General features: G+C 46.3%; 1 protein-coding gene across 1 annotated transcript in view; it reads left to right on the forward strand.

The window, feature by feature from the left end:
• Positions 1–26,758, forward strand: part of LOC126416421 (uncharacterized) — a 68,380-nt gene that overhangs the window by 10,419 nt on the left and 31,203 nt on the right. The window contains exons 2-3 of the mRNA XM_050084140.1: positions 11,556–11,904; positions 16,242–16,837. Coding sequence (XP_049940097.1) covers positions 11,578–11,904; positions 16,242–16,837 — 923 coding nt within the window. The 5' untranslated portion in view covers positions 11,556–11,577. The remainder of the gene's footprint in view (positions 1–11,555; positions 11,905–16,241; positions 16,838–26,758) is intronic.

Below are 26,758 nucleotides of genomic sequence, written 5' to 3' on the forward strand. Positions count from 1 at the left end.
TCCAACTGTGTTTTATAAAATGAAGTATATAGGTAAGGTGGGGTAAATCCGACCTAGTAATTTCTTGTGGCTATAACACGCTTATCCGCGCTCGGATCTTAACGTTATGCACGTTAAGGAGTAACTGTTTGCAAAATATTTTTGTAATACCATCAATAGTTTTTGAAATATCTATATTTTAAGAAACGTCTGTTTTTGCCATTTGCAAAAATGGTGGGGTAAATCCGACTCCCTATTTGTTTGGCTGATTTTGCACCGAAACAGTTCTAAATGAACGGTTTTTTGGGAAATAATTATAAGCAATTATGTTTTTTTTACATAAATGAACAAAATGTATCAAAAAAATAACGTTTAGAGTACTAAATGTACAGAAAGTTAAATGACTGTAAATTTTAACTGAAAAAAGATGATTTCATTGCACGGCGGTGCAATAGCAATATCGATCTCGGAATGTTAAAATCACGAGCGACAGTTCGTAAAGACATTCCCATTTGCATTGCAGCAACCTGCTCAGCGAATATTGTTTTGATTGTGTTTTGTCGTTTTTCTTTCGAAATTTCGTACCATTTTTCTAAAAATTAACAAAAATTCACTTTGCTTCCATACATATACAATTCCATTCAAATAAACTATAAAAAATATGCGGTCGGATTTACCCCACCGTGCCATTTTTCATTTAACACACATAGAAACAATTTACACGAAATTTCCAACAAAAACACTGAATAGGTCATTAAATGCACTATAAAATCACTTACCGTTTGTTTTGAGATCTTTTTATTTAATAAGGTAAATATAGTGATGCAATTTGCACAAAAATAAAATTGAACCAATCGAAAACACACTTGTTGTCTTTCGAGTGTCTAAATGTCAAATGTTGCAGATCTGTCAAGCTGACATTTTCGTTATTTCTAATGCTCTATATGGTAACACTAGTGCGAAATAGCTCCGCTTTGCCATTTCTCACAAATAGAGGGCGGTCGGGTTTACCCACCCGGTCGGATTTACCCCACCTTACCCTATGTTTAAATAAAGTGAGAACCCTCTGCTCCCATCGCTACTGATTCTACTACTTAATTTGCTCCATTACAGTTCAGCTAGTTGCTCCCAGCGGTGTTACCTGTGATTAAACAGTTATTCGTAAATAAACGTTAATGCAAAACTCATTGTCCACGAGTACGCGCTATGACAAAAGAATTGAGTCCCGAGGCACAGCAAACAGCGTGGCATCGGAAAAAATGAAACAAAAACACTAAATGTTGAGACAATAGGAGAAGCTGGCACAATACATGTCGCTCACAAATCACTCGTTTACTTGACGAAAAAGCTAATCCCTACGCTAAACTTAATGGATTCATAAGATAGCTAATTAGGTGGCGGCAGTGCTCCTACGGGTCTTCGAGCCGGCAGCTGGTTGGCGAGGCAGTCACATAAGCTAATCCAACCTTTTGAGGTTCGATTGCCTGTCATTACGTCGATAATCTACGTCCCCACAGTGCGCCTGTGTTTGTCTGTACGACTTCTGTCATAGCGGTTTTCTGAAATGTCCAGTCGTCTTCATCCTATCTGCCTGGCATGGTACGCATTATCGCAGTATCTCCAGTTTTAGAGAACTTCAAACTTACATAATCATACTTCAGTACGTCAGTATTGCGAAAAATCTCATTTCAGTGACTACTTCAAAGTTCATCGCCCCCTAGACCACAGTGGGTACTTGATGTACACATCCTGTCATTCCAGTTAGTCGCCACTGTTTCATTATCAACAACTGGTTCATTTCCAGTCTTGCTTACACACACCTCTGCTCTACGAAACGCCACTTTCTATATCATTATTTCAGGTTTCTAGGCCATTCCCTGTCTCATAGAAATTTCTAACAACATATTCGCATAATGTGATCCATTTCTTTGTCATTGCCTAAATATATCATTGTTTATCATATCTTGTGAATTAAAGTATTCTGCTTCATTTCTACCTCTATATAAAGATTCATTTTCACTATCTCTTTAGATATGTTTTTCAGTTCTGCGAGCAGCCTCTTTAGTAACATAACCACTTCCGGTATCATAGTCATTATATGCATTCTGTAGGGTATTATGGACTCCGTCAGTTGGTTTCTGCATTCCGTGATACTAAACCACAGAAATGGACTGATGAGTGTGGTAAATATTTACCAAATAACCGTAAATAATGTCTATCTCTGTGATTATTTTCAGTCGTTACACCTGTAAAGGTTTTGTTCATTCTCGCACATAGATGCCAAGAACGATATTTTGTTCGAAGCTGTCTAAAGACCAGTATCTTGCAAAGATAAAATCTGTTTAAAGAAAGTATTCTGCGTACCAGATACGTAGTTGTGGTATGTTTAGGTACAGTTCATCACCACCTCATTATTGAACAAACGAATTTACTCGTTCATAAGAGCGCTGCAGAACGCCTGTTCGATACGCCATATTGACCAACTAACGTCCCACATGAAGAAATGCTCGGTAAAATCCATGGTAAATTGACAGGAGGTCATCGTACTCAGATTAGTGAGAATGTTTAACCTAGCTATTTCGTACGAACAGATACAAAACATGCTGAACTTTAGTATATGAAAAAGCTGAGAACGTTATTGTGCCGCTTTTGTCGACCCTACACTAAAAGCACATGCAGAAGAAATTAGACTTTGGAAAAATTGAAACCTAATCCAAAGAACAACCGGAGCTTATGTGACGATGGTGTAAACATGGATCCACCATTACACGGCAAAATCATATCTGCACTGAGAAAAACAAAGATTAAAAACTCACCGCAGAAATCGAAAGCCTTTAATCCTAGTGGGAAAAGCGGTGGCACACTTTGCTGGATATCAACGCAACTGGATATTTGGGAAAGGAGAAACAGTAACTGGCTCTTATCTTGCAACGTTGGGGCCGTTTGCACACTCGTAGCGAATGAGATACCAGGAGTAGCATACAAAAAGTGGATCCATAAAAGGTGACTGCTGACTCATCAGTGGTTTCAACAGCAACATCAAAAGCCAAGCCACGATCTTAAATTCAGTGTTCTTCAAGACATCTGAGTGTAGCAAATGCGTGGAACATCGTTGTCGTGTTGAAACAAGGCACCTCCAGCAAGACGTTATTATATCAGAATCTAAAGCAGGTGGTCTGCATAAATGTCCATATAACATGCTTCTGTCATTGGTTCCTGCAGCTGGACAGCGTGGTCTAATTGAGACATTTGAGCGCAGCCCAGAACACAGCTGAATTACCTCCTGCCTGGACACAACTTTGACACACTAGGTCCACAGCTCTAGGGAGCAGATCTCCCTCTGTTACGCACCCAGTAATTTGATACAACTGCAACCGAGATCCATCAAAACGTGCTACACGAGGCTAATCTTGAAAGGTCCAGCGACAATGTTCGCGGGCTGTGCCTGCCGTTGAGCTCTGTGTCGAGGTGTCAGCAAGGGACACTAGTCGACTGTCGTCTGTTGAAGCCCACACAATAGATCTTCTTCTGTGCAGCCCTCGTAGAAAGAAGTTCCTGGCGCCCACACCAGGCAGTGATCTGACTCTCAGTAGATTGTTGGTAGCCTCATGAGGCTCTGCAGAGGTGACGTGACATCTATTTAGTGAAATACTTGTGGTTGTCCTGTTACGCATATGGGAGTATTGTCTCTCTAATTCTGAAGATCCACCCTAGTACTGGTGAGCTCGGTATCCCAAAATCTTGTCTGACACCTGATATGCTGCGACCTACATTTCTTGCAATGATTATGTCAACCCACGTTCAATGTCGGTTAACTTGCGATGTGCTGCCATGTGTACCACTCACCTGCCTGTAACAGAACACAAATGATATCTCTCCCACCATCTTAAGTCGCCCAGCTGGCCTAGGGAAGTGGGAGGTTAGACACATCAAAGTCCTCAATCTTGGACACCATTTTGTTATGCCATAGATTGATCCAGCCAATTGCCGGAAAAGGAAGTGGGAGGAGGTAGTGGGGATGACCTTGACCCTGGCTAAAATTTCATAACAGCACACGACATCATTGTAGCAGCCATCTTGAATCTGACACCCAGGATGAATCTGGCAACAATGCAGAGTGAGCCAGCTTTGATAAGGCCGTATTACTACCAAATGACTCTGCAGGCCATGAATGCAGTTGCACCTACTGTCTTCTTCAATGAGGGCTTGCATACTCTTCACCATATGTTGTTGGGCAATTTTCTGTTGAAGTTGCCTCCTATGTTGACTTGTTTGTATTGCTTTCGACATTGCCATTTGTATCAAACTTTCCCCCGAAATGTCAGCTGGCAACGGATAGAATCCAACCCACTGTAAAGAAGTCGACGGTTGTTGCAGCGCACCAGAGTCAAACCAACACCATAGACGAAGCTGAATGTCCTCTCACAAATAGTCGGATAAGGTGGCGATTACCCAACACATTAGAATTCGCTCACACTGATGGTACTAGAGGGATCTGTTGAGCGTAAAAATTGTAGGGGAAGACGGAAGCCGGCCGCTGTGCCCGAGCGGTTCTAAGAGCTTCAGTCCGGAACCGCGCGACTGCTATGGTCGCAGTTTCGAATCCTGCCGCGGGCACGGATGTGTGTGATGTCCTTAGGTTAGTTAGGTTTAAGTAGTTCTAAGTTATAGGGGACTGATGACCACAGATGTTAAGTCCCATAGTGCTCAGAGCCATTTGCTCAGAGCCATTTGGAAGACAGAAATTGGAATGCATCCAACAAATAATTGAGGACGTTAGGTGCAAGTTCTTCTCTGAGATGAGGAGGAATTTGTGGTGGGCCACATAAAATTAATCAGAACTCTGATTCCTCAAAACAGTTTTTGACGTCAATGAGGCATTTTAGCATTTGCTTTCACATTTCTGCTTTGGTTGATGGCTTTTCACTTCCTTGGTTTGGTATAAAAGTGACCTTTCCAACCACACAAGGTAGAGTACTCATTGACCTATGTCTGCACTATACCTTTGCCGTCTTTATCACATGTTTCCGGTACACCATTCGAATTAGGATTAATTTGGGGTCTTTCTGTGTAGGAGGTACATCAAATTTTTGTGTATATAGGAGCATGCCTGAAAATTTTGGTTGTCAGACACCCAAATATTATATGCAGGGGTTGCACAAAAATATGGAAAGACCAGAAACACAACACATTACAATGGCTGAGGGTGGAATGCAACCAGGCACGAGGAACAGTTTACTCTGAAACAGAGAACTATATAAACAATATGGACTTTTCTAACTAAAAAAATGGCTCTGAGCACTATGGGACTTAACTTCTGAGGTCATCAGTCCCCTAGAACTTAGAACAACTTAAACCTAACTAACCTAAGGACAGTACACACATCCATGCCCGAGGCAGGATTCGAACCTGCGAGCGTAGCGGTCGCGCGGTTCCAGACTGAAGCGCCTCGAACCGCTCGGCCACTGCGGCCGGCCTTTTCTAACTGACACACTACTCACGGAAACACTACAGATGTGGTGGGTGTAAATATTTCAAACATTCAATGGTACCATAAAACAAGAAAGGGCGATTGAATTACAACGACATAAATAGTTATTAAAAAGTTTTCAATGTCTTTTAAAACATATACATTACCTTAAAACACCAAAAACAAGTACCTTCAGTAACGTAATTCCGATTTAGGGACGATGTTTTTAAAAACACAACAAATTTGCAGTCTCTCAAGAACTTGCCAATCGGCGCGCTCTGCCCCACATAGAAACACTCCAACACGAGGCAGCACGTTCAAAACCATCAATAACAAGGTTCATTAGATCACACACAATAACTCTGCCATATCTCTAGTTATTAAAGTTGCTCGTCGTGTGACCGGGGCCTCCCGTCGGGTAGACCATTCGCCGGGTGCAAGTCTTTCGATTTGACGCCACTTCGGCGACTTGCGCGTCGATGCGGATGAAATGATGATGATCAGGACAACACAACACCCAGTCCCTGAGTGGAGAAAATCTCCGATCCAGTCGGGAATCGAACCCGGGCCTTGAGGATTGACATTCTGTCGCACTGACCACTCAGCTACCGTGGGCGGTAGTTGCTGGAAACACAACCCCACCATTAGGACCATTCGCTACTCTATGATACAACTAGTGTATGTTCTATAGCGTGTATTTGATAATTCTTAACTCAATATTAAGTAGATGGCAACAGCCACTTACACCAAGTTTTACTTGATATATCAGGCACTAATACCTTTATTCTGCCCCGCGTGGGATTAGCCGAGCGGTCTAGGGCGCTGCAGTCATGGACTGTGCGGCTGGTCCTGGCGGAGGTTCGAGTCCTCGCTCGGGCATGGGTGTGTGTGTCTTTGTCCATAGGGTAATTTAGATTAAGTAGTGTGTAAGGTTAGGGACTGATGACCTTAGCAGTCAAGTCCCATAAGATTTCACACACACCTTTATTCTGCGGCGGCGCTACCTGTGATGCTAAATGTACCTTAGTTAACTGTGGGGAGTATCCTTGTCTTCATAAATACACATTAAAGTGAGACAATTCTTAAAATACAAGCTTAATTTGGAACTAAACAGTGGTCTGCGTGCTAACGCTATTTGCCACTGACGCTACGGCGCCTCTTACTTACGATCCATTTAGCATTAAGCACGACGAATATACCGCACTATCTAATATGTACCAGGTATAATAAGTAATAACCAACACTCACACGTTGACAAAAGACACAACCAAGGACGATATGACTGCTTTAGACCAAACGGTCACAGCCAGACGAACGACAACAAATTTTTCATTCACAGGTGTACAATCACCCTCTTCCAGAATCTCGCGACGGACGAAATTAGATAAAACAAAATTAAGGTACAAACTATTTACATAAAACAGAATCTAAACAACTTCACATCCCACAAACGTAGCTTCCACATTGTGCCTCACCCAGACAACAGACGGAGGCACGCCTGACCGAACGGACCGCTAGATCCACAAGCACTGCTGGTATTGACTCAGCATCGTACTAACAAGAAACCACTTGAGTGCGAGGCAGCAAGTTCAATCTTTAGTACGGCTCATTTGAAAGGGTTGTGCTAATTATGAGAAAAAATGTTAGCTGATAGTAAATGACCATGTGCATCACCTGGACGACAGAAAATGAGTGTCCAGATGGTGCAGTGATCAACCTTCAATGGGATGTTTGAATTACACTTCACAAAAAGGATATTATCAACTGTTCTAAGCAAACCATTAACTTGCACTAAGAACACCGAATGAAAAATGGTGTGCCACAGCGGTCACAAAGGTCGCACCATCAAGATAGGTGAACTACTTGAGGGTTACAAACCGTGCAAGACAATCAGCTAGGTATTCGCTCTTAAAGAATGCATAATCATATTTGTGTAACGGAATGGAGAGAACTGATGGAATTTGACGGCATGCTATCGCATGCGAAACAGTCTGTTGCGGAGCTTAACGCGAAACTGGCAGTCCCTTAAGGCATAGCTTCAGATAGTGCGATAATATGTTTCATAGTCACGAAAAAACAAACACCCAAGGGCTGAAGTTTTCTAGTGGTTCCCGGCTGTGTGAATTGCCATATCACACACGTTTCTGGAGGGTTGATTGCTGTAAAGGAGTTTGAATTTTATACGTACACCAGGAATCAAGCAAAAGCAGGTTATTTTGAACAGTTATTGGCCAAAAGTAGTGCTCATGTTATATTTTAGTTCTCTTATACCCATTTTCCCACTCTTGCTTGCTGTGACGCTAATATTCCCTACTGCTCTTGAAAGATCACGCACACGAGAAAAGATAGGGCAGAACTTCTCCAACTTCTCGCAGGACATAAATAACTTTCCATCCAACTGTATGCGAAGGCGTTAAGACACTGATGTTAGTTAATCGTGATACAATTCTCTCGTTAGGGCATGGATGTGTGTGATGTCCTTAGGTTAGTTAGGTTTAAGCAGTTCTAAGTTCTAAGGGACTGATGACGTCAGAAGTTAAGTCCCATAGTGCTCAGAGCCATTTGAACCAATTCTCTCGTTACCTCTAATTTCTAGGGTTCCTTTCACATGCATTTCCTCTTAAAATCCTGATTGGTCGAAGTTGAAAACAAGTTCCTTACTGAACGATGGGATAAGTTTTTTTATCTCATCTATACTTTTTCGGATGGAAGCTTAGTTTGTTGTGCATAGTCAAGGTGACTCCTTGTTTGAAATTTCGCTGTTTTTCTTTTTCCAGTTCTGTAGCACTATTTGAAGATATGCAACTATCCACAGCTCCAGTTAAAATCGTTGCAATCTATGTCGTGCGCAGTTTGATGTGCATAACGTAATAGGTCACTACTATGCACGTCCTGTAAATTGTATCGAGCGTCTTTGACATGTGTAAACACAAGTTTTTGTAACAAGGACGCCTTGTCCTCTATAGAACATCTGTAACTTTTATTATGCACTACACGGTCGTATTGCTACGGACTTATTCTACATTTGTTCATAATTGTTTCTATACTGTGCTGTGGATGTTCTATGTACATAATTATATTAAGTAACCACTCCTTGGACAATGATTATCATTTACTACGTGTCACTGGGGACGGGGTTCCTGGCTCCCTGTCCGACAAGGACGATGAACTGTGTGGCTGTTCCAGTACCACTTTCTCTTGTTAAGCACGTATCGTCGTCATTGTTTTAATATATATTGTCCGCACAGTCGAGCGTATACGACAGCGCTGACTCATCATGCAGAAACGCTAATATTTCGTCTGCCACTTCTTTCTCACTCTGCGACATTCTTTGGGTCACTTCCTGACAGAATGTGGACTTCGACAACTGTTGTATATGTAACGCAATGTTTGCTGTGTTTATCGTTGCCATTGCTCTGCTTTGTATCAACGAGACTGGCACTATAGCATTGTTGTGAGTTAGTGTCGACTAAGCAGTTCAACAACGCTCCGTAGCCTCATGCTGTGCTCATACTGGATGCCTACAGTCCCGCCACCTGTTGTCATTAGCAGCCGCCAATATTGTGGTTGTTGCTTGGTAGACAATATGTGGGGCGTCGAATGGTGTTTTTGCGACCCCGTAACCGAGCGAGGTGGCGCAGTGGTTAGCACACTGGACTCGCATTCGGGTGGACGACGGTTCAATCCCGCGTCCTGCCATTCTGATTTAGGTTTTCCATGATTTCCCTAAATCGCTTCAGGCAAATATCGGGATGGTTCCTTTCAAAGGGCACGGCCGACTTCCTTCCTCATGCTTCCCTAATTCGATGAGACCGATGACCTCGCAGTTTGGTCTCCTCCCCCAAATCAACCCCCCAACGCGATCTCGCCCTCTCTACTTACAACGTCGTCAGGAAACAAGTCAGCCCAACATACAAATCTAACACGCCTGACATCAGTAATTAAACGAGAAAGTACGCTTCTTCGCAAACGTGGCTGGTAATAATGGCTGATTGCCCCTTATACTCTATTCGGCGGCGCTAGAGGAACTCCTCTCCTTGGCAGAGTCCGTCCACATCTCAGAGAAAGCGGCAGCCATTGTGCGCCATAGCGAAAGAGGAGGAGAGAGATTACAGTTTAACGTCCCGTCAGCAGTGAGGTCATTAGCGACGGAGCGGTAGCTCGGATTACGGAAGAATGGGGATGGGTTCCCTTTTCAAGTGAACCATAACGGCGTTTGCCTGGAGCGAGTTAGGGAAATCACGGAAAACATAAATATGGATGGCTAGACAGGGATCTGATCGTCGTCCTCCCGAATGAGAGTCCAAGCTCCTGACCACTGTACGATTTCGCTCAGTGCGTCATAGAGGTCAGCAGCGCCCCGCAAGGTACTTCAAATTCCGGCGAACGATGAGCACCTGGCTCAGTTGTCACTTAGCCGATGACGTTTTCCTGCTTTTACTGTATGCGGTGAAAATCTTCGATACGCTGTCCCTTGAAACACCAAACATTTCGGCTAGCCTGGTTACAGATGCGCCCTTCATATGAACCCTGACAATTTTCCCACGGTCGAATTCTCTTAGCTCCGACATAGTGCACTTCCAACAACGGTGCAAACTTATCTGACCATGAATGATACTTACAGCTTATTGGTGTCATTCCACAGGTGCCTTTCATCAATAAATACAACAGCGCCACCTGCAGGATTCGCTAGCACCGGCATTTGCATTTAGGTGACAAAAGTCATGGGGTACCTCCAAAAGTCATGGGATACCTCCTAATATCGTGTCGGACCTCCTTTTGCCCTCCATTGTGCAGCAGCTGGACGTTACATGGTTTCAACAAGTCTTTGGAAGACTTTTGCAGAAATATTGAGCCATGATGCCTTCATAGACATCCATAATTGCGAAAGTGTTATCGGTGCAGGGTTTTGTGCACGAACTCGCCTCTCGATTATGTCCCATAAATGTTCGATGGGATTCATATCGGGCGATTTGGGTGGGCAAATCATTCGCTCGAATTGTCCATATGCGCCGACAAGGCCCATTGTTATCCATAAAAATTCCATCGTTGTTTAGGAACATGAAGTCCATGAATGTCTGAAAATGGTCTCCAAGAAGTCGAACACAACCATTTCCAGTAAACGATAGGTTCAGTTGGACAAGAGGAACCAGTCCGGAGCCATCACCAGTTTTGCACAGTGCATTGTTGACAACCTGGGTTAATGGCTTCGTAGGGTCTGTGACACACTCGAACCCTACCATCAGCTGTTACCAATTGGAATCGGGACTCATCTGATCAAGCGACGATTTTTCAGTCTCTCAAGGGTCCAACCGATGTGGTTACGAGCCCAGGAGAAGCGATGCAGGCGATGTAGTACTGCCGCAACACATTAACGCCAGATTTCGCTGCAATGTCTTAGTGGATACGTTCATCGTACGTCCCAGATTGATGTGTACAGTATTTCTCGCGATGTTGCTTGTATGTTAGCACTGTAAACTCTACCCAAATGCTGCTGCCCTCGGTCATTAGGTGAAGGCCACTGAGTTTTACTTGGTGAGAGGCAAAGTCTGAAATCTGGTACTCTCGGCTCACTCTTGACACTATGGACCTTGGAATTTTGAGTTTTCTAAAGATTTCCGTAACGGAGCGTCCAACGCGCCTAACTGCAACTACCACTGCGCGTCCAAAGTCTGCTAATCCCCCGTCGTGAGTCCATAATCACGCTAGGAATCTTTTCACATGAATCGTCTCGAGTACAAATGACAAAATGGCTCTGAGCACTATGGGACTTAACATCTGTGGTCATCAGTCCCCTAGAACTTAGAACTACTTAAACCTTACTAACCTAAGGACATCACACACATCCATGCCCGAGGCAGGATTCGAACCTGCGACCGTAGCGGTACCAAACTGAAACTCCTAGAACGGCCACTTCGGCCGGCTACAAATGACAGCTCCGCTAGTGTACTGCCCTTTTATACATTGTGTACGCGATACTACTGTCATCTGCATATGTGCATATCTGTATTCCATGACTTGTCACCTCAGTATATACATCTTTTGGTGTGATATCGGATATGTTTAGTGACAGAAATAGTAGTGATAATATGTCTTCTGTGAACAGGAGGTCCTGGATTCTGAGCAGCATGGAGCCTGCAGCGTCGATAGCCACAGCTGCAGAAGAGGCGACCAGCTTGGACTACCTGCTCTGGTTGCTGCACTGGACGGGTGCCATCTGTCACCCCAGGGCCGGCCAGTGGTCGTGTCGCATCTCCTACGTGCTCAGAGTTCTCGGAGTGGCTGCTGTGTCTTATACCAACACTTGCGACGCAATTGCAATGTACCGTGAGGGAACAAGTGATTTTGATCGTTTCACTCTAACAGTGAGCGTGTTTGAAACGGGCAGCACGTGCGTCTACCGCCGCTGCCACATCGCCTGGCGCGAGCGTGACTTTCAGAAACTCGCTCAACAGGTCAGTTCTAACATTTAAGGTGGCGCCTTTTGTGTATCCTGTTCATTTTAACTTTATTCCCTCCAAATTCTCTGTCGAATAAAAATAATATGTAGAAATTGACCTGGCCACGTAGGCAATGACAATCTGGTCGCTAGATTTGCTTCATGGAAATCATATTCATTGTTCTAATGTGAAGCATCACAGAATTAATCCCCTGTTTCACAACATGAAAGTTATAAACTTTGTGTTTTCCGTTAACGTACCATTATGTGACCTATGTTCAGAATCTGGAAGCAAAGCAGGGCTATGTGTGGCAAAAGGGACGTCAAGTCTTTCACCATGCCAGTATCCAGGGTCTCAAGATCCGTTTACAGGGGTTGTGGGCAGCTTGTCTCAGAATAGGATACTGCTGCCTTATGACGCCTTTCTCAAGCGGATCACTGCATTAATCCAGGCCAAAGGGAAGAAAACGTCATATTGATAAGTGGGCTCATACTGCCAAGTTCTGCGCAAATTTTACTCTTTATTGTTGCCACTGAAACAACATCACATATCCGTCAACCTGTGAAGTTTCATTTCGCTTCTTCCTCCTCTTATGGGTCTTCACTTTTCTTGCTGAGCAGTTTAAATGAGAAGAATGTTAGGACGATTTCTTGATATTTCTCACATAAATCCTCTTGCTAGGTTTTTTTCTCGAAATCTGTACACGAATCTATTTTTCCTAGGTATAGAACACCATAACGAGTAACTCCCCCACAATGCGACTTTTTTAGCTCTAAATACGCTGACGGAAAAAACTGCAGCTCCAAAAACTAAACTATGCAGGGTAATGAAATTTCGGGAAAAAATTTGTATAGCGATTAACATGGCAAAATCACAAGTTAATGTAAGCGCAAGATAAACCATAGCAAATGTGAAACGCTGGTACATTAATCACCTGTGTAACTACCAGAATATTGAATGCAAGCATGAAACGTGCGTGCATTGTATTGTGAGGATGCCAGACGTCAGTTTGCGGGGTGCGATAACACGTTTGTTCCACTTGGTCGGTCAACACAGTGGCGGTTACGCGGTTGTGGGTGATGCTGGAGTTGTCGTTCGATAATGTCTCAAGTTCTCGATTGCAGACAGATCTGATAATCGAGCAGGTCAAGATAATGTATCGACACACTATAGAGCATGTTGGATTAGATTACAACAGTGATGTGTGTGCGAGCATTTTCCCAGGAATGCTGTTCACAAATGGCAGCACAGCAGGTTGAATAGCCAAAGAGACGTACAGATTAGCAGTTGGGGTGTATAAGATAACCACTTAGAGCTCTTGCTGTCATACGAAATCGCACCCCAGACCATTACTCCAAGTGTAGGTCCAGTGTGTCTACCATGCTAAGACACTGCTCGCAAACCTTCACCTAACCTCCTCCTAACGAACACATGACTATCACTGGCACCGAGGCAGAACCACCTTTCCTCAGAAAACACAACAAACCTCCATCCTGCGCTACAATGGGCTCTCTCGTGACACCTTTGAAGTCACAAATGGCGGTGGTTTGGGTTCAGATAAATGCATGCTACAGGACGTCTGGCTCGGAGCTGTCCTTGCAGTAACCGAATTGCAACAGTTCTTTGTGTCACTGCTGTGCCACGTGCTGCTCAAATTGCTGCTGCAGATACACCGAACATACTGGTCTGCGTTATGGAGCCACTCTGTATGCAACTTATGTGCAAATCACATTGACAAATTGGGCAATGAAAGTAAAGACACTAAATACTCGCCATCACAAGAGGATTCCAAGAAGACTCTATAACTTGGGGATTGTTTAGCTGTACATCACGACAGTTGTAAACTACAGATGAGCATTTACCAACAACATGATACAGACAACTTATTTACAAAGGAGGCAACCAAAGGAAGTCAACTGTTTCCTCGACCTCCAGAACGCCTACGACCGTGTCTGGCATCCTGGGCTCCTCTTTAAACCCCAGACTTATGCTCTCCCCATCAATTTCGTCCATCTTGTTGCTTCCTTCCTCTCCCATTGTACCTCCTATGTCACTATCCACAGTACAAACTCCTGTACTTTCTATCCCACTGCCGGCAGTTCCCAAGGCTCTGTCCTTTCCACTCTCCTCTATCTCCTGCATACTGCCGATATGCCCAAACCTCCGCCTCCTGTTCATCCCCTCCAATTTGCAGATGACACCTCCTTACTGGTTCTCTATCCTACCTTTCAATGGTCCCAACGTACCCTTCAAACCCACCTAGACCAGTTCACTACCTGGTGCAACCAGTGTCTCCTTCGCATCCACACTACCAAGATCCATGCAATCATCATAGGTCATATCACCCAGCTCCACAATTTTTACCTCACCATTTATGGTTGTCCTATGTGCCTCACTCCTACCCTGAAATACCTTGGCCTTACCCTTGACCGTCACCTCACCTGGACTTCCCATCTCCTTACGATCCAACACAAAGCCCACAATAGACTCCACCTCCTGAAAGTCCTGTCCAGCTGGAGACTGCATCCTTCCACCATCCTTCACTCCTACAAATCCTTGATCCACCTCATCTGTTGTTATGCCAGTGTGGATTGGATTTATGCCCCTCCCAGATTCTATAAAGCTGTCCAAATCCTAGAACGCCATGCACTTTGCCTCACCTTTCGTATTTGCCTTCCATCCCCCATGCGAATCCTCTATGACCTCATCCCCTTCCCTCATCTTCTTCCTTTGCTCAAACACATCTGCACCCTGTACATTGCCTGCTGACTTGATCCCCCACCCACTTGTGTCATCACTCCTCTCCATCTCCAGCCTGTTGTGTCCCACACTCTCTCCATCTCCACACCCTCCATCTTCTTTCCCTACGCAATTTCCAGCAGCTACCCCTCCCAGATGATGAGCTTTGGCTGGATCTCTACCCCTCCTAACAACTCTAACCCCACCTTCCTCCACCTACTCCTCAGGGCTCTCCTCATTCCTTCCCCTTAGCGGTTTTCCTCCCTCCTATGCCCCCTCCCTTTCCCATGGCCCCCTTCTGTATCTCTGCCGTCCCTCCTGACTTGCCTTCCATCTCCTGCCCTGGTAATCTCCTGCCTCTTGGTGTACCATCTGACGCCCCTTTTCTTCCTTTCCGCCCACTCCTTCCAGCTTCCCCTTCCCCACTGCACCTTCCTCTCCCCTATTTTTCCCTCCTCTCAGGCCTCCGGTCCCTCGGCAGGTCCCTCGTGGCAGTTTTTATTCTTTGTGTGTGCTCCATGGCTTACAAAGGTTTTTTAAGTGTCTTTCATTCTGTGTGTTTTTAATACTGTGGCCGACTTCAACTTGTGTGTGTGACTCCAGTGTATTTTAAGTGCCCCAAAAATCGCCAACTGTATTCTTTTAACTTTATATCGACTCTTTTAACTGTATCCCAATGAACGTCCCAATGTTAGTGTATATTTTAACTTCCACTGTCTCAATTTTTTTATATCTCCCTTCTTTCCGCCCTGTTTGTATGTATGATTACCTATTTTTATATTTTGTAATGCCAATCGGCTGAAGAGCGGCAAATTGTGCCGCTGTCAGACCTCCCCTGCCCATATGGGGCTGGGGCATGAAATCACAATAAAGAAAAAAAAGAACTCAACTGTAATCTGAACGCACCAATTCTAACGATATCCATAGCCGATTGCGCGGTATTATCCCTGACCATCAAGCTATCATTAGGTAAGACCAGACGACACTGATGAGTGCACTGACTATATTTGAAGTATGTTGTCAGGTTACATTATTATGACCCCCTCACAGAACTGTCATGTGTAGAGTTATAGCTTATGATGAACTTCGGTAGTAATGCATGGCCATCCAGAGGTGTTGTTGCGACTGTACATTCTAGTGACAGCCGTGACAGCAATCGTATACAGTGGCAAAGTTCTTACCAAGTCTCTCTGTAGTATTGCAGAAGGAACATCCAGCTTCTAGTAGCCCCATTACAAGACGTCGTTCAAACTCAGTGAGGTGTTGATAATGGTGTCTTTGTCGCCTTAAAGGTATTCTTGACTAACATCAACTCACCACAACAAATCTCCAAAGTAACTAACGCTCACGACCGTTACAGCGAGTATTTAAAGCAAACCTGATTTGCATCCTCATAGTGGTGCTACTAGCGCCACTGTTATGCGACTGGCGCGAAATCTGAACAGACGTTATCTTTCAGATGTAGAAAGGCGCTTACCAACTTTCAGTTAAGTCGCACAACTTCTTCTTGGTGCTGCGATTCTTTTCCGTCAGTGTACACAGTATTCTGATGTCGAGTACCGAACAACAGACGCCGCATGCAGCGTATGTAATCGACATTCTTTTGCTTGCAGGTGCGCGAGGACTTCGGAGAGTTCATGACTCCTAGCGACATCCCTGTTCTGCGAGACCTCGCTGCTTCACTACGGCGCTTCGTGACAATCTACATAATACTGGGTGCAGTCGACACTCTTGCGTGGCTCACGTACCCTACAAGGGGCGAAGGACTTCCTCTGATAATCATACTGCCCTTCCAGACGGACCATTCGTTTGGCTGGCTCTCCGGTTGGCTGATTTGCGCCTACATCTCAGCGGATGCTGTGGTGTTCAATGCCATGATCGACTGTTTAAATATCTGCGTTATGGAGCAACTCCGTATGCAACTTATTCTTATAAGAAAGCACATTGACGAATTGGGCAACGAAAGTGAAGGCACTAAATACTCGCCATCACAAGAGGATTCCAAGAGGATTCTATTACTTGGGGATTATTTATCCGTACATCATGACAGTTGTAAACTACAGAAGAGCATTTACCAACAACAAGATACAGATGCCTTGTTTCTAAAGGAGGGAACCGAAGGAAGTGGGCTGTCATCTGAACACCCGAATTCTAACGATATTCATAGCCGATTGCGCGGTATTATTCTTCACCATCAAGCCGTCATCAGGTAAGACCAAGCGACGTTGATGAGTGCGCTGACTATATTTGAGATACGTTGTCAGAGTACATTGTTATGACCCCCTCTTAGAACTGTCATGTGTAGAGTTATAGCTTATGATGTACGTCTCGTGACGAGCACACGCGAATTAAGGGAAGTAGCGTCCTGTCTGTATGTACCTGACGCTCTGCTGTAAAGGATTAAGCAAGCGATTTAGTTAGCTGCAACAAGATAAGATACACTCCTGGAAATGGAAAAAAGAACACATTGACACCGGTGTGTCAGACCCACCATACTTGCTCCGGACACTGCGAGAGGGCTGTACAAGCAATGATCACACGCATGGCACAGCGGACACACCAGGAACCGCGGTGTTGGCCGTCGAATGGCGCTAGCTGCGCAGCATTTGTGCACCGCCGCCGTCAGTGTCAGCCAGTTTGCCGTGGCATACGGAGCTCCATCGCAGTCTTTAACACTGGTAGCATGCCGCGACAGCGTGGACGTGAACCGTATGTGCAGTTGACGGACTTTGAGCGAGGGCGTATAGTGGGCATGCGGGAGGCCGGGTGGACGTACCGCCGAATTGCTCAACACGTGGGGGCGTGAGGTCTCCACAGTACATCGATGTTGTCGCCAGTGGTCGGCGGAAGGTGCACGTGCCCGTCGACGTGGGACCGGACCGCAGCGACGCACGGATGCACGCCAAGACCGTAGGATCCTATGCAGTGCCGTAGGGGACCGCACCGCCACTTCCCAGCAAATTAGGGACACTGTTGCTCCTGGGGTATCGGCGAGGACCATTCGCAACCGTCTCCATGAAGCTGGGCTACGGTCCCGCACACCGTTAGGCCGTCTTCCGCTCACGCCCCAACATCGTGCAGCCCGCCTCCAGTGGTGTCGCGACAGGCGTGAATGGAGGGACGAATGGAGACGTGTCGTCTTCAGCGATGAGAGTCGCTTCTGCCTTGGTGCCAATGATGGTCGTATGCGTGTTTGGCGCCGTGCAGGTGAGCGCCACAATCAGGACTGCATACGACCGAGGCACACAGGGCCAACACCCGGCATCATGGTGTGGGGAGCGATCTCCTACACTGGCCGTACACCACTGGTGACCGTCGAGGGGACACTGAATAGTGCACGGTACATCCAAACCGTCATCGAACCCATCGTTCTACCATTCCTAGACCGGCAAGGGAACTTGCTGTTCCAACAGGACAATGCACGTCCGCATGTATCCCGTGCCACCCAACGTGGTCTAGAAGGTGTAAGTCAACTACCCTGGCCAGCAAGATCTCCGGATCTGTCCCCCATTGAGCATGTTTGGGACTGGATGAAGCGTCGTCTCACGCGGTCTGCACGTCCAGCACGAACGCTGGTCCAACTGAGGCGCCAGGTGGAAATGGCATGGCAAGCCGTTCCACAGGACTACATCCAGCGTCTCTACGATCGTCTCCTTGGGAGAATAGCAGCCTGCATTGCTGCGAAAGGTGGATATACACTGTACTAGTGCCGACATTGTGCATGCTCTGTTGCCTGTGTCTATGTGCCTGTGGTTCTGTCAGTGTGATCATGTGATGTATCTGACCCCAGGAATGTGCCAATAATGTTTCCCCTTCCTGGGACAATGAATTCACGGTGTTCTTATTTCAATTTCCAGGAGTGTAATTAACTCCGAAGGTACTGAATGATTAGCGAACAAGTTAACACAATAAACAGAAGATGTGGTGTCACCGCCAGACACCACACTTGCTAGGTGGTAGCCTTTAAATCGGCCGCGGTCCGTTAGTATACATCGGACCCGCGTGTCGCCACTGTCAGTGATTGCAGACCGAGCGCCGCCACACGGCAGGTCTAGAGAGACACGTCCTAGCACTCGCCCCAGTTGTACAGCCGACTTTGCTAGCGATGGTTCACTGAGAAATTACGCTCTCATTTGCCGAGACGATAGTTAGCATAGCCTTCAGCTACGTCATTTGCTACGACCTAGCAAGGCGCCATTATCATTTGCTATTTATCTTGTGATGCATGTACCGTCTGACCGATGTTCACCAATTATGGATTAAAGTTAAGTATTCCAGAAGATCCGTACTTTTTTACTAGACTCAACTCCTTTAATGTTCCAGACCTCACGCCAGCCTGCGTGAGCTTAACGCGTGCCTTTCGGCTACCAATCATAGTGGCTTGGCTGTCTTGCCAAGTCACAACAGAAGACTTAACCTATATTTCTCCAATCGGGAACAGATTAATTCTGATTGGCTGTTGATCTAAATGACCAATCAGAATGTTCCTTCCAGATCATTCTTGCGGCAAGACTTGCCTTATCCAGTCAATAATCTGATAGTAATTAACGTCATTAAAACTTCAATTTCTAGTATATTGTTTAATCAAAATAAGCGAATTACGAATTATTCTCCAAACTGATAAATAAACTTATTCCGTCTCTAACTTTTATTCTGGCTGTTTTTAAAGAAACGCAAGCTCACACCGCCATACGTCATCTGAATCATGGTTGCACCATAATTTCCCACGGTATATTTGTACAAGGTTTTATGAAAAATGACATATTAAGTTTTAACGTATGTCCCACATACACTCTCTCAATCATTCTCACGCACTCACACAACAAAACATAATCAAATAATAATTTTGACCGGTTTTTGTATTACGTAATGCACAGTGACTAACGTGTTAGAAAAGAAAATTCTCACTAATTGATTTTTATGCACTGGTAACTTTGTAATGGCTTCAAATGATTATGCAAGTCAATCTGTATTTGTTCGTAACATGGTTTTAAAAAACAAGCATTGGTTTTTGGGACTTTTAGGTCATTTTCTTTATCTCCGGCACTATAATAAATGAAAATCTGAAATTTTGACAGCATCATTCCATCAATAACAAAAGGCTGTGTACCAAATTTGAACAAAATCGCATAATAACTGATATGGATTATTTAGATTCGTAGAAGGTATGAATCTTCGTAGTGACTGACTGTTACGCTATGCAGTTCTCACGCCAGGTAGCGTCAACTGCGCTGTGAGCAAAGCCACAAAAAACAATAGCCATCCTGCAGACACCTAATCAAACGGCCGCGTGCCTTACTACAACGAATGTCATTTCGTAATAACTTGCTACGTTACACACTCTGCTGTAGTATACTCATCATATTCGGGCTCAATAGCCTGAGCCCGAGCGGTGTATTGCAGCAGCACTGACAGCAGGCGAGTACAGGATATTGTCACCGTAATAATTCAAAAAAATCGAAGCAATGCTGCGACACAGGTTAGCTTATTGAAGCAACGAACTCAGCAGTACTACAGATGACTAGTGCAGCAAGGGCAAGGCAGTGGTATTTAGGATACGTCGCTGGTAATGAGGCATATGCACAACAGCCGCGTCGCTACCGACTATAAGTGCTGGACTTTCTTGTAGTCCTTAGTCTTGCAGCCCAATCAAGGCGACGGGACAGTGCCGGTCTAGGACACCATGTGGACCCACCAGTTCAAGTCACTGATTCTAGGTCACCAAAGGGGAATAGTGTTATGCACATGTACCAAATAACTTACTTTACTTTTTCGTGTACGGAAACTACAATTTGTTTGCCCAGTATTGGGCAATGTCCAATGCTTCTTCTTTAGCCAGCTATAGATCGTCGAGGGTGCATCTGTGGGGGCAGGCAGGGCGTTGTAGAAGATGTTCCACGTCCTTTCGAGTGCCGCAGTCGCATTTGTCGTCATTTTCGTCCAACAAACCCCATTTGATCAGATCAGATATCACAGGAGCCGCCCCAGTTCTGATGCGGTTAAGCATTCTCCAGGTTTTCCAATCACCAGAAACGCCGTTTGGTGGGTCCTCTCTTAGTGGATAGTAGATGTGGGGCTCATCTAGCCGGCCGCGGTGGCCGAGCGGTTCTAGGCGCTTCAGTCCGGAACCGCGCGACTACTACGGTCGCAGATTCAAATCTTGCATCGGGCATGGATGTGTGTGATGTCCTTAGGTTAGTTAGCTTTAAGTAGTTCTAAGTTCTAGGGGACTGATGACCTCAGATGTTAAGTCCCATAGTGTTCAGAGCCATTTGAACCATTTTGGGCTCATCTAAGGCGCAACTTAGGAAACGGCGTCTGGATTTGAGTCTGCTGGGGCCACACTATGCCAAATATTGAGTGACGGGCATCAAAGGTTTGTTTTAGCTTCTCGGTATGTTCATGGGCTTTCCTACGTGAGTCAGGGTTTGTGAAATCTGCGGCCCTGTAACAATGCATTTACTAAATTTTACTAAGATACAAAAGTAACAAAAGAGACAGTTAAGAGGATATCGCGCACTCAACATTCCACTGAAACCGTCGTAGCAATTATAATTAAATAGTTGCGAAAGTAGTGTTCTGTCGGTAGCTGGGCCGACACCGTGAAGTTGAGAGGGCCGAAAATGAACTCTAGACTAACGCTATAGCCGATAGGGCACGCACGGCTAAAGCAGACGGGCGTGAAGTCTGGAACATGAGAACTTATAAATGAATAAGAAGAAAAGTATGTAGATGCTTATTACTTATCTTTTTATTAGTCCTTGGAATACATCTCTCTTGAATACTCGTAAACTATAGGCACTGATACAAATGGCGCCTTGCTAGTTAGTAGCCATTAACTTAGCTGATGGCTATTCTGTCTCTCGGCTAATGAGAGAGAAAGGCTTCATACATCTGGTCGGTAGCTAGGTTCTCGTACAACTGGGCGGTAGCTAGGTTCTCGTACAACTGGGGCGGTAGCTAGGTTCTCGTACAACTGGGCGGTAGCTTGGTTCTCGTACAACTGGGGCGAGTCCACTCTCGTATCACGAGACCTGCCTTGGTGGTGGCGCTAGGTCTGCGATCACAGTGGCGACACGCGGGTCCGACATGTACTACATGGACCGCGGCCGATTTAAGCTACCACCTAGCAAGTGTGGTGTCTGGCGGTGACACCACATTCCTCCTCCGCAAATCGGCGAACGGTCGTGAGATAAGGCTTCCGCCCGCCGTGGGGAGGACCACATGTTGACGTATGCGATGAGGTGGGGAGCCTAACAACAGGCGAGGCTGTGCCCCCCGCACCCGGCCATTCGGTCCGAGGGGAGCTAGGAAACGCCTGAAAAACTAGTCCAGGGTGCACGTCAACATGCGGTGTATGCGCCCGTAATGAGACAGGAGGGACCGAAGGGTCGATTTCCATTGCGTCGGGGTAGCCGACGCGCGATGACGTCATGTGGTCCGGAGCGGGCGGGAGTTCCATGGCGGAGGACAGCTGGTCACGGGAAGCGATCGGCGGCGCGTGACCCTGGGAGGCGCTTGGCGGCTGCAACGAAGCGTCGAATGCGGGCGGCGCCGGCGGGAGAACAAGCGGCGGCGGCGGCTGCTGCTGCTGCGGCGGCGGCGGCGCGTTGCCATGGGGCAAAATGGAAGGCATCGTCGGTAACACCTGGGGATGAGGCGAGCCAGTAGATGGGTCCCCAGGGCGCTGACCGGACGGCACCGTCGCTGAAAGCAGACGGGGAGCGGCAGAACCCGAGCGACGACAGAGGCGCAGCTGATCGAGATGCCGACGCACCTCACCAGAGGCCCCCAAAACCAAATACATCGCGCGGCCGATGCAGCGAAGAATGCGCCCTGCGAGCCAACGCCGTGAACCTCGATAGTTGCGATAAAATACAACGTCGCCTGGAGCAAAAGCAGGAGTCTGCCGCTGCACAGGAACCTGATGCGGCGGATGCAGCAAAGACATCAAGGTGCGATGAGGACGACCGTGGAGCAACTCAGCCGGCGAGCGACCATCTCGGGGCTGAGAGCGATACGAAGACAAAAAGAGCAACAAGGCGTCCTCCCGAGAATGCGACTCTTTCAATTTCAACATCTGTGACTTGAAAGTCCGGACCAATCGTTCAGCGGCACCGTTGGACTGAGGCGAAAACGGCGCGGATGTCAGATGTTGAATACCATTGGCCTGGCAGAATGACTGAAATTCCGCGGACATGAATTGTGGGCCATTGTCGGAAACAATAGTCTGCGGAAGACCTTCAATGCAAAAGATAGCAGACAACGCTTGTATGGTGGCGGAGGACGTCGTGGAAGACATCCGGACAACAAAAGGAAAATTACTGAAGGCGTCGACCAGAACCAACCATCGAGCATTCCAGAATGGACCAGCAAAATCAATGTGCAAGCGTTCCCAAGGGGAAGTGGCTTTTGGCCACGCAAAGACTTTCCGCGGCGGTGCGGACTGTTGTGCGGCACACGCCGGGCACGAAGAACACATATTCGTAATCGCAGCATCGATTCCGAACCAAGTACAGTGCTGACGAGCAAGTTGTTTCGTTCGCACTATACCCCAATGTCCTTGGTGAAGAAGCCGTAAAACAGAGGACTGTAACGAACTTGGGACCACAACTCTGGACTGATCATTATCAGAACGCAACAACAAAACACCACGTCGAACAAAAAGTCTCTCCTTGTGAGCAAAAAATCGGCGAACCAACGGATCCTCGATCCGAGACTTTGACAAAGGCCATTGCGTAGCAACAAAACGTAAAACAGTAGCAAGGATAGGGTCAGCAGCTGTGGCTGTAGCGACACGACGAAAATCAATCGGAAACGATTCGACCACTTCATCGGTTTCCGAATCAATGAACATGCAAGCAAGTTCGGAAGAATCGAACGCTTTATCCTCAGCAACAGGCAAACGGGACAACGCATCGGCGTTTCCGTGCTTAGCAGTGGACCGATACAAGATATCGTAGCGGTACTGCGAGAGGAAAATAGACCAGCGAATGAATTTCTGCGCTGTACGTGGAGGTACAGGCTTGGTCGGATGAAAAAGCGATGTCAAAGGTTTGTGGTCTGTGATGATGGTAAAGTGACGACCATACAAGAAATCATGGAACTTAGTAACACCAAACACGAGAGCCAAAGCTTCTTTCTCTATCTGTGAATAATTTCTTTGCGCAGACGAGAGCAATTTGGACGCAAAGGCAATAGGGCGATCATGGGAGCCAACTTTGTGCGCAAGCACAGCACCGATCCCGAAATTCGATGCATCGACCATCAACAAAAGGGGTTTCTGGGGATCGAATGGCGTAAGGCAAGTATTAGAAAGCAACGCCGATTTCAACTGGCGAAAGGCGCGTTCGCATTCCGTCGTCCAGAGAAACGGAACACCTGTACGGCGTAAGCGATGAAGCGGAGCTGAAATGAAAAAGGCATTGCGCACATTCACTCACACCTTGTGATTCTACATTGTTCAACGTTCTTGCGACCTCCTCACGCAATGCGTGGGGAACATTGCGCGCCCTGAAAAATTTCGGTTGCGCGTTTACCTTCAGTTCTAAATGTGCTTCATAGTTTTTAGCGCAACCTAAGCCCGGTGCAAAAATGTCTGCAAATTCGTCACACAGCCGAGAAACACTGTCTGTAGGCACAGTCTGATTCACTGATAGGACCTGATTTACAATAGACATGTTAAACAACTTAAATAAATCTAGACCAAACAAATTCACTGCAGAAGAAGAACGAAGAACGTAAAATGACACAAGTTTTGTTTGTCCCTTGTATGTTGCAAGAAGGCTGCACTGTCCTAACACAGGAATTGTCTGTCCGGAATATGTAGTTAGCTTAACATTTGCGGAACGCAACGGAGGTTTGCCCAGTTGTTTGTACGTGTCGTGATTGAGCAATGAAACTGCAGCTCCGGTATCGAGCTGGAATGGTATCACTTTGCCTTCAAAGTCTAAGTCCACAAAAAGTTTATTGTTCTGCTGACGACAAGAGCGACTGTTTTGTGCAATTGGAACAGACACTGGTACAGAATCACTTGCTAATTGACGTGATTTCCGGCGACGTCGACGCACAGTTTTTGTGGGACGAACACAGTCACTGTTAGAGAAAGTGTCACTGGACGAAGCGGAATTAACGACATGAATGTCCATAGGCGAAGGTCCACGAGCCTGAGTGTCCTTGGTTCGATTCCGGCGCGAAGCAAAGGGCCTGGAATGATTGTGATTGTCTGATCTGAGCTTTTTCTGGCAAACACTTTGAACATGTCCTTTCTTATTGCAGAAAAAGCAAATAGCTTGGCGTGACGGGCAATGTTCACGCGAATGTCTAGTAGCACACCGCGGGCATGATTTCACTGCATTTGTGGGCTGGCGCGGCACCTCTGGCTTAGCACGCGGCGGTCGCTGTGTCGACGTGCGCAAGGCCCGGTTACCGGGCCGCGCAGCGCGTCCAGCGGGCTGGTTAATGTTACACACGGCTGGCGAAGTTTCAAAAGATTCCTGAGCACAGTCAAGTGTGTCCTGTCTATCCAATATGTCTATCACTTGTTGAAGGGAGGGATTAACTAGTTTCAAAATTTGCTCCCGTATGCGAACATCAGAAACGTTCTGTGCAATTGCATCACGCACCATTGTATCTGAATAAGAAAGACCACAGTCACATTCAAAGGCACAGTCCCTAGTAAGTCCTTGCAATGTTGCTACCCACTCCCTATTAGTTTGACCGTTCGTACGTTTTGTACGAAAGAACGTATACCGTTTTGCAACCACATTAACTGTTTCTTTGAAATAGGCATCTAATGCAGACAAAATTTCCTCGTATGACAGAGTTGCTACGTCTCGTCGGGGAAACAATTTCACTATCACACGGTATGTGGACACACCGACACAAGAAAGCAAAAACGGCTGCCGCTCATTACCTTGAATTCTGTAGGCAGCAAGGTGGAAGCTGAACTGGCGAGACCACTCTTGCCAGGTCTCATCGGCTGCCACGTATGGTCGAAAGGGAGGCGCAACAGCGTTTAGTGGCAGCGGTAGCGAAGAAGCGGCGGCGGCCGCATCGGTTTGAATGGTACGTTGACCCTGGACGAGCTGTCCAAGGGCATCCAGTAACGCCTGCGTCTGCTGATTCTGCAAGCGATAAAACTCGGACAGTACATCTGGAGAATGTGGCGAAGCCATTACACAAGTAAATGTAAGCAATCAGAAAACACTCTAAATCGTCGCCAATGTTGCAAACGAATTAATACAAACTCTTTTGCTCGTCGCCAATAAATGTTGTGTCGGTAGCTGGGCCGACACCGTGAAGTTGAGAGGGCCGAAAATGAACTCTAGACTAACGCTATAGCCGATAGGGCACGCACGGCTAAAGCAGACGGGCGTGAAGTCTGGAACATGAGAACTTATAAATGAATAAGAAGAAAAGTATGTAGATGCTTATTACTTATCTTTTTATTAGTCCTTGGAATACATCTCTCTTGAATACTCGTAAACTATAGGCACTGATACAAATGGCGCCTTGCTAGTTAGTAGCCATTAACTTAGCTGATGGCTATTCTGTCTCTCGGCTAATGAGAGAGAAAGGCTTCATACATCTGGTCGGTAGCTAGGTTCTCGTACAACTGGGCGGTAGCTTGGTTCTCGTACAACTGGGGCGAGTCCACTCTCGTATCACGAGACCTGCCTTGGTGGTGGCGCTAGGTCTGCGATCACAGTGGCGACACGCGGGTCCGACATGTACTACATGGACCGCGGCCGATTTAAGCTACCACCTAGCAAGTGTGGTGTCTGGCGGTGACACCACAAGTAGGACTAAAGGGAAATCTTCTCCAAGAATAGTTTTACCATACGAAAAATTACAGAGGCGGGAGATTACAATGGAAGAGGTTATCAGTCATTTGGTACGCAGAGAGAGAGCTTTTAGAGAACAAAGAAAGGGACACTGGTGCTGTAGTAGCGACTGTTCCGTTTCGCTGCCCGCTCCGGACGGCACCGTAGCTATTAACTGATAAGCCAAAATATTATGACCACTGCCCATCACGACGTTGGATTCCGCCTACTAGCGTTGCGGGAACGTGACGCAGTAGCAAAAGTGCATAAGCGAAGCAGACACGGACGGGAGATCACCCTAGTGA

Source organism: Schistocerca serialis, chromosome 8 (genome assembly GCF_023864345.2).
Source record: "Schistocerca serialis cubense isolate TAMUIC-IGC-003099 chromosome 8, iqSchSeri2.2, whole genome shotgun sequence".
Taxonomy (NCBI): domain Eukaryota; kingdom Metazoa; phylum Arthropoda; class Insecta; order Orthoptera; family Acrididae; genus Schistocerca; species Schistocerca serialis.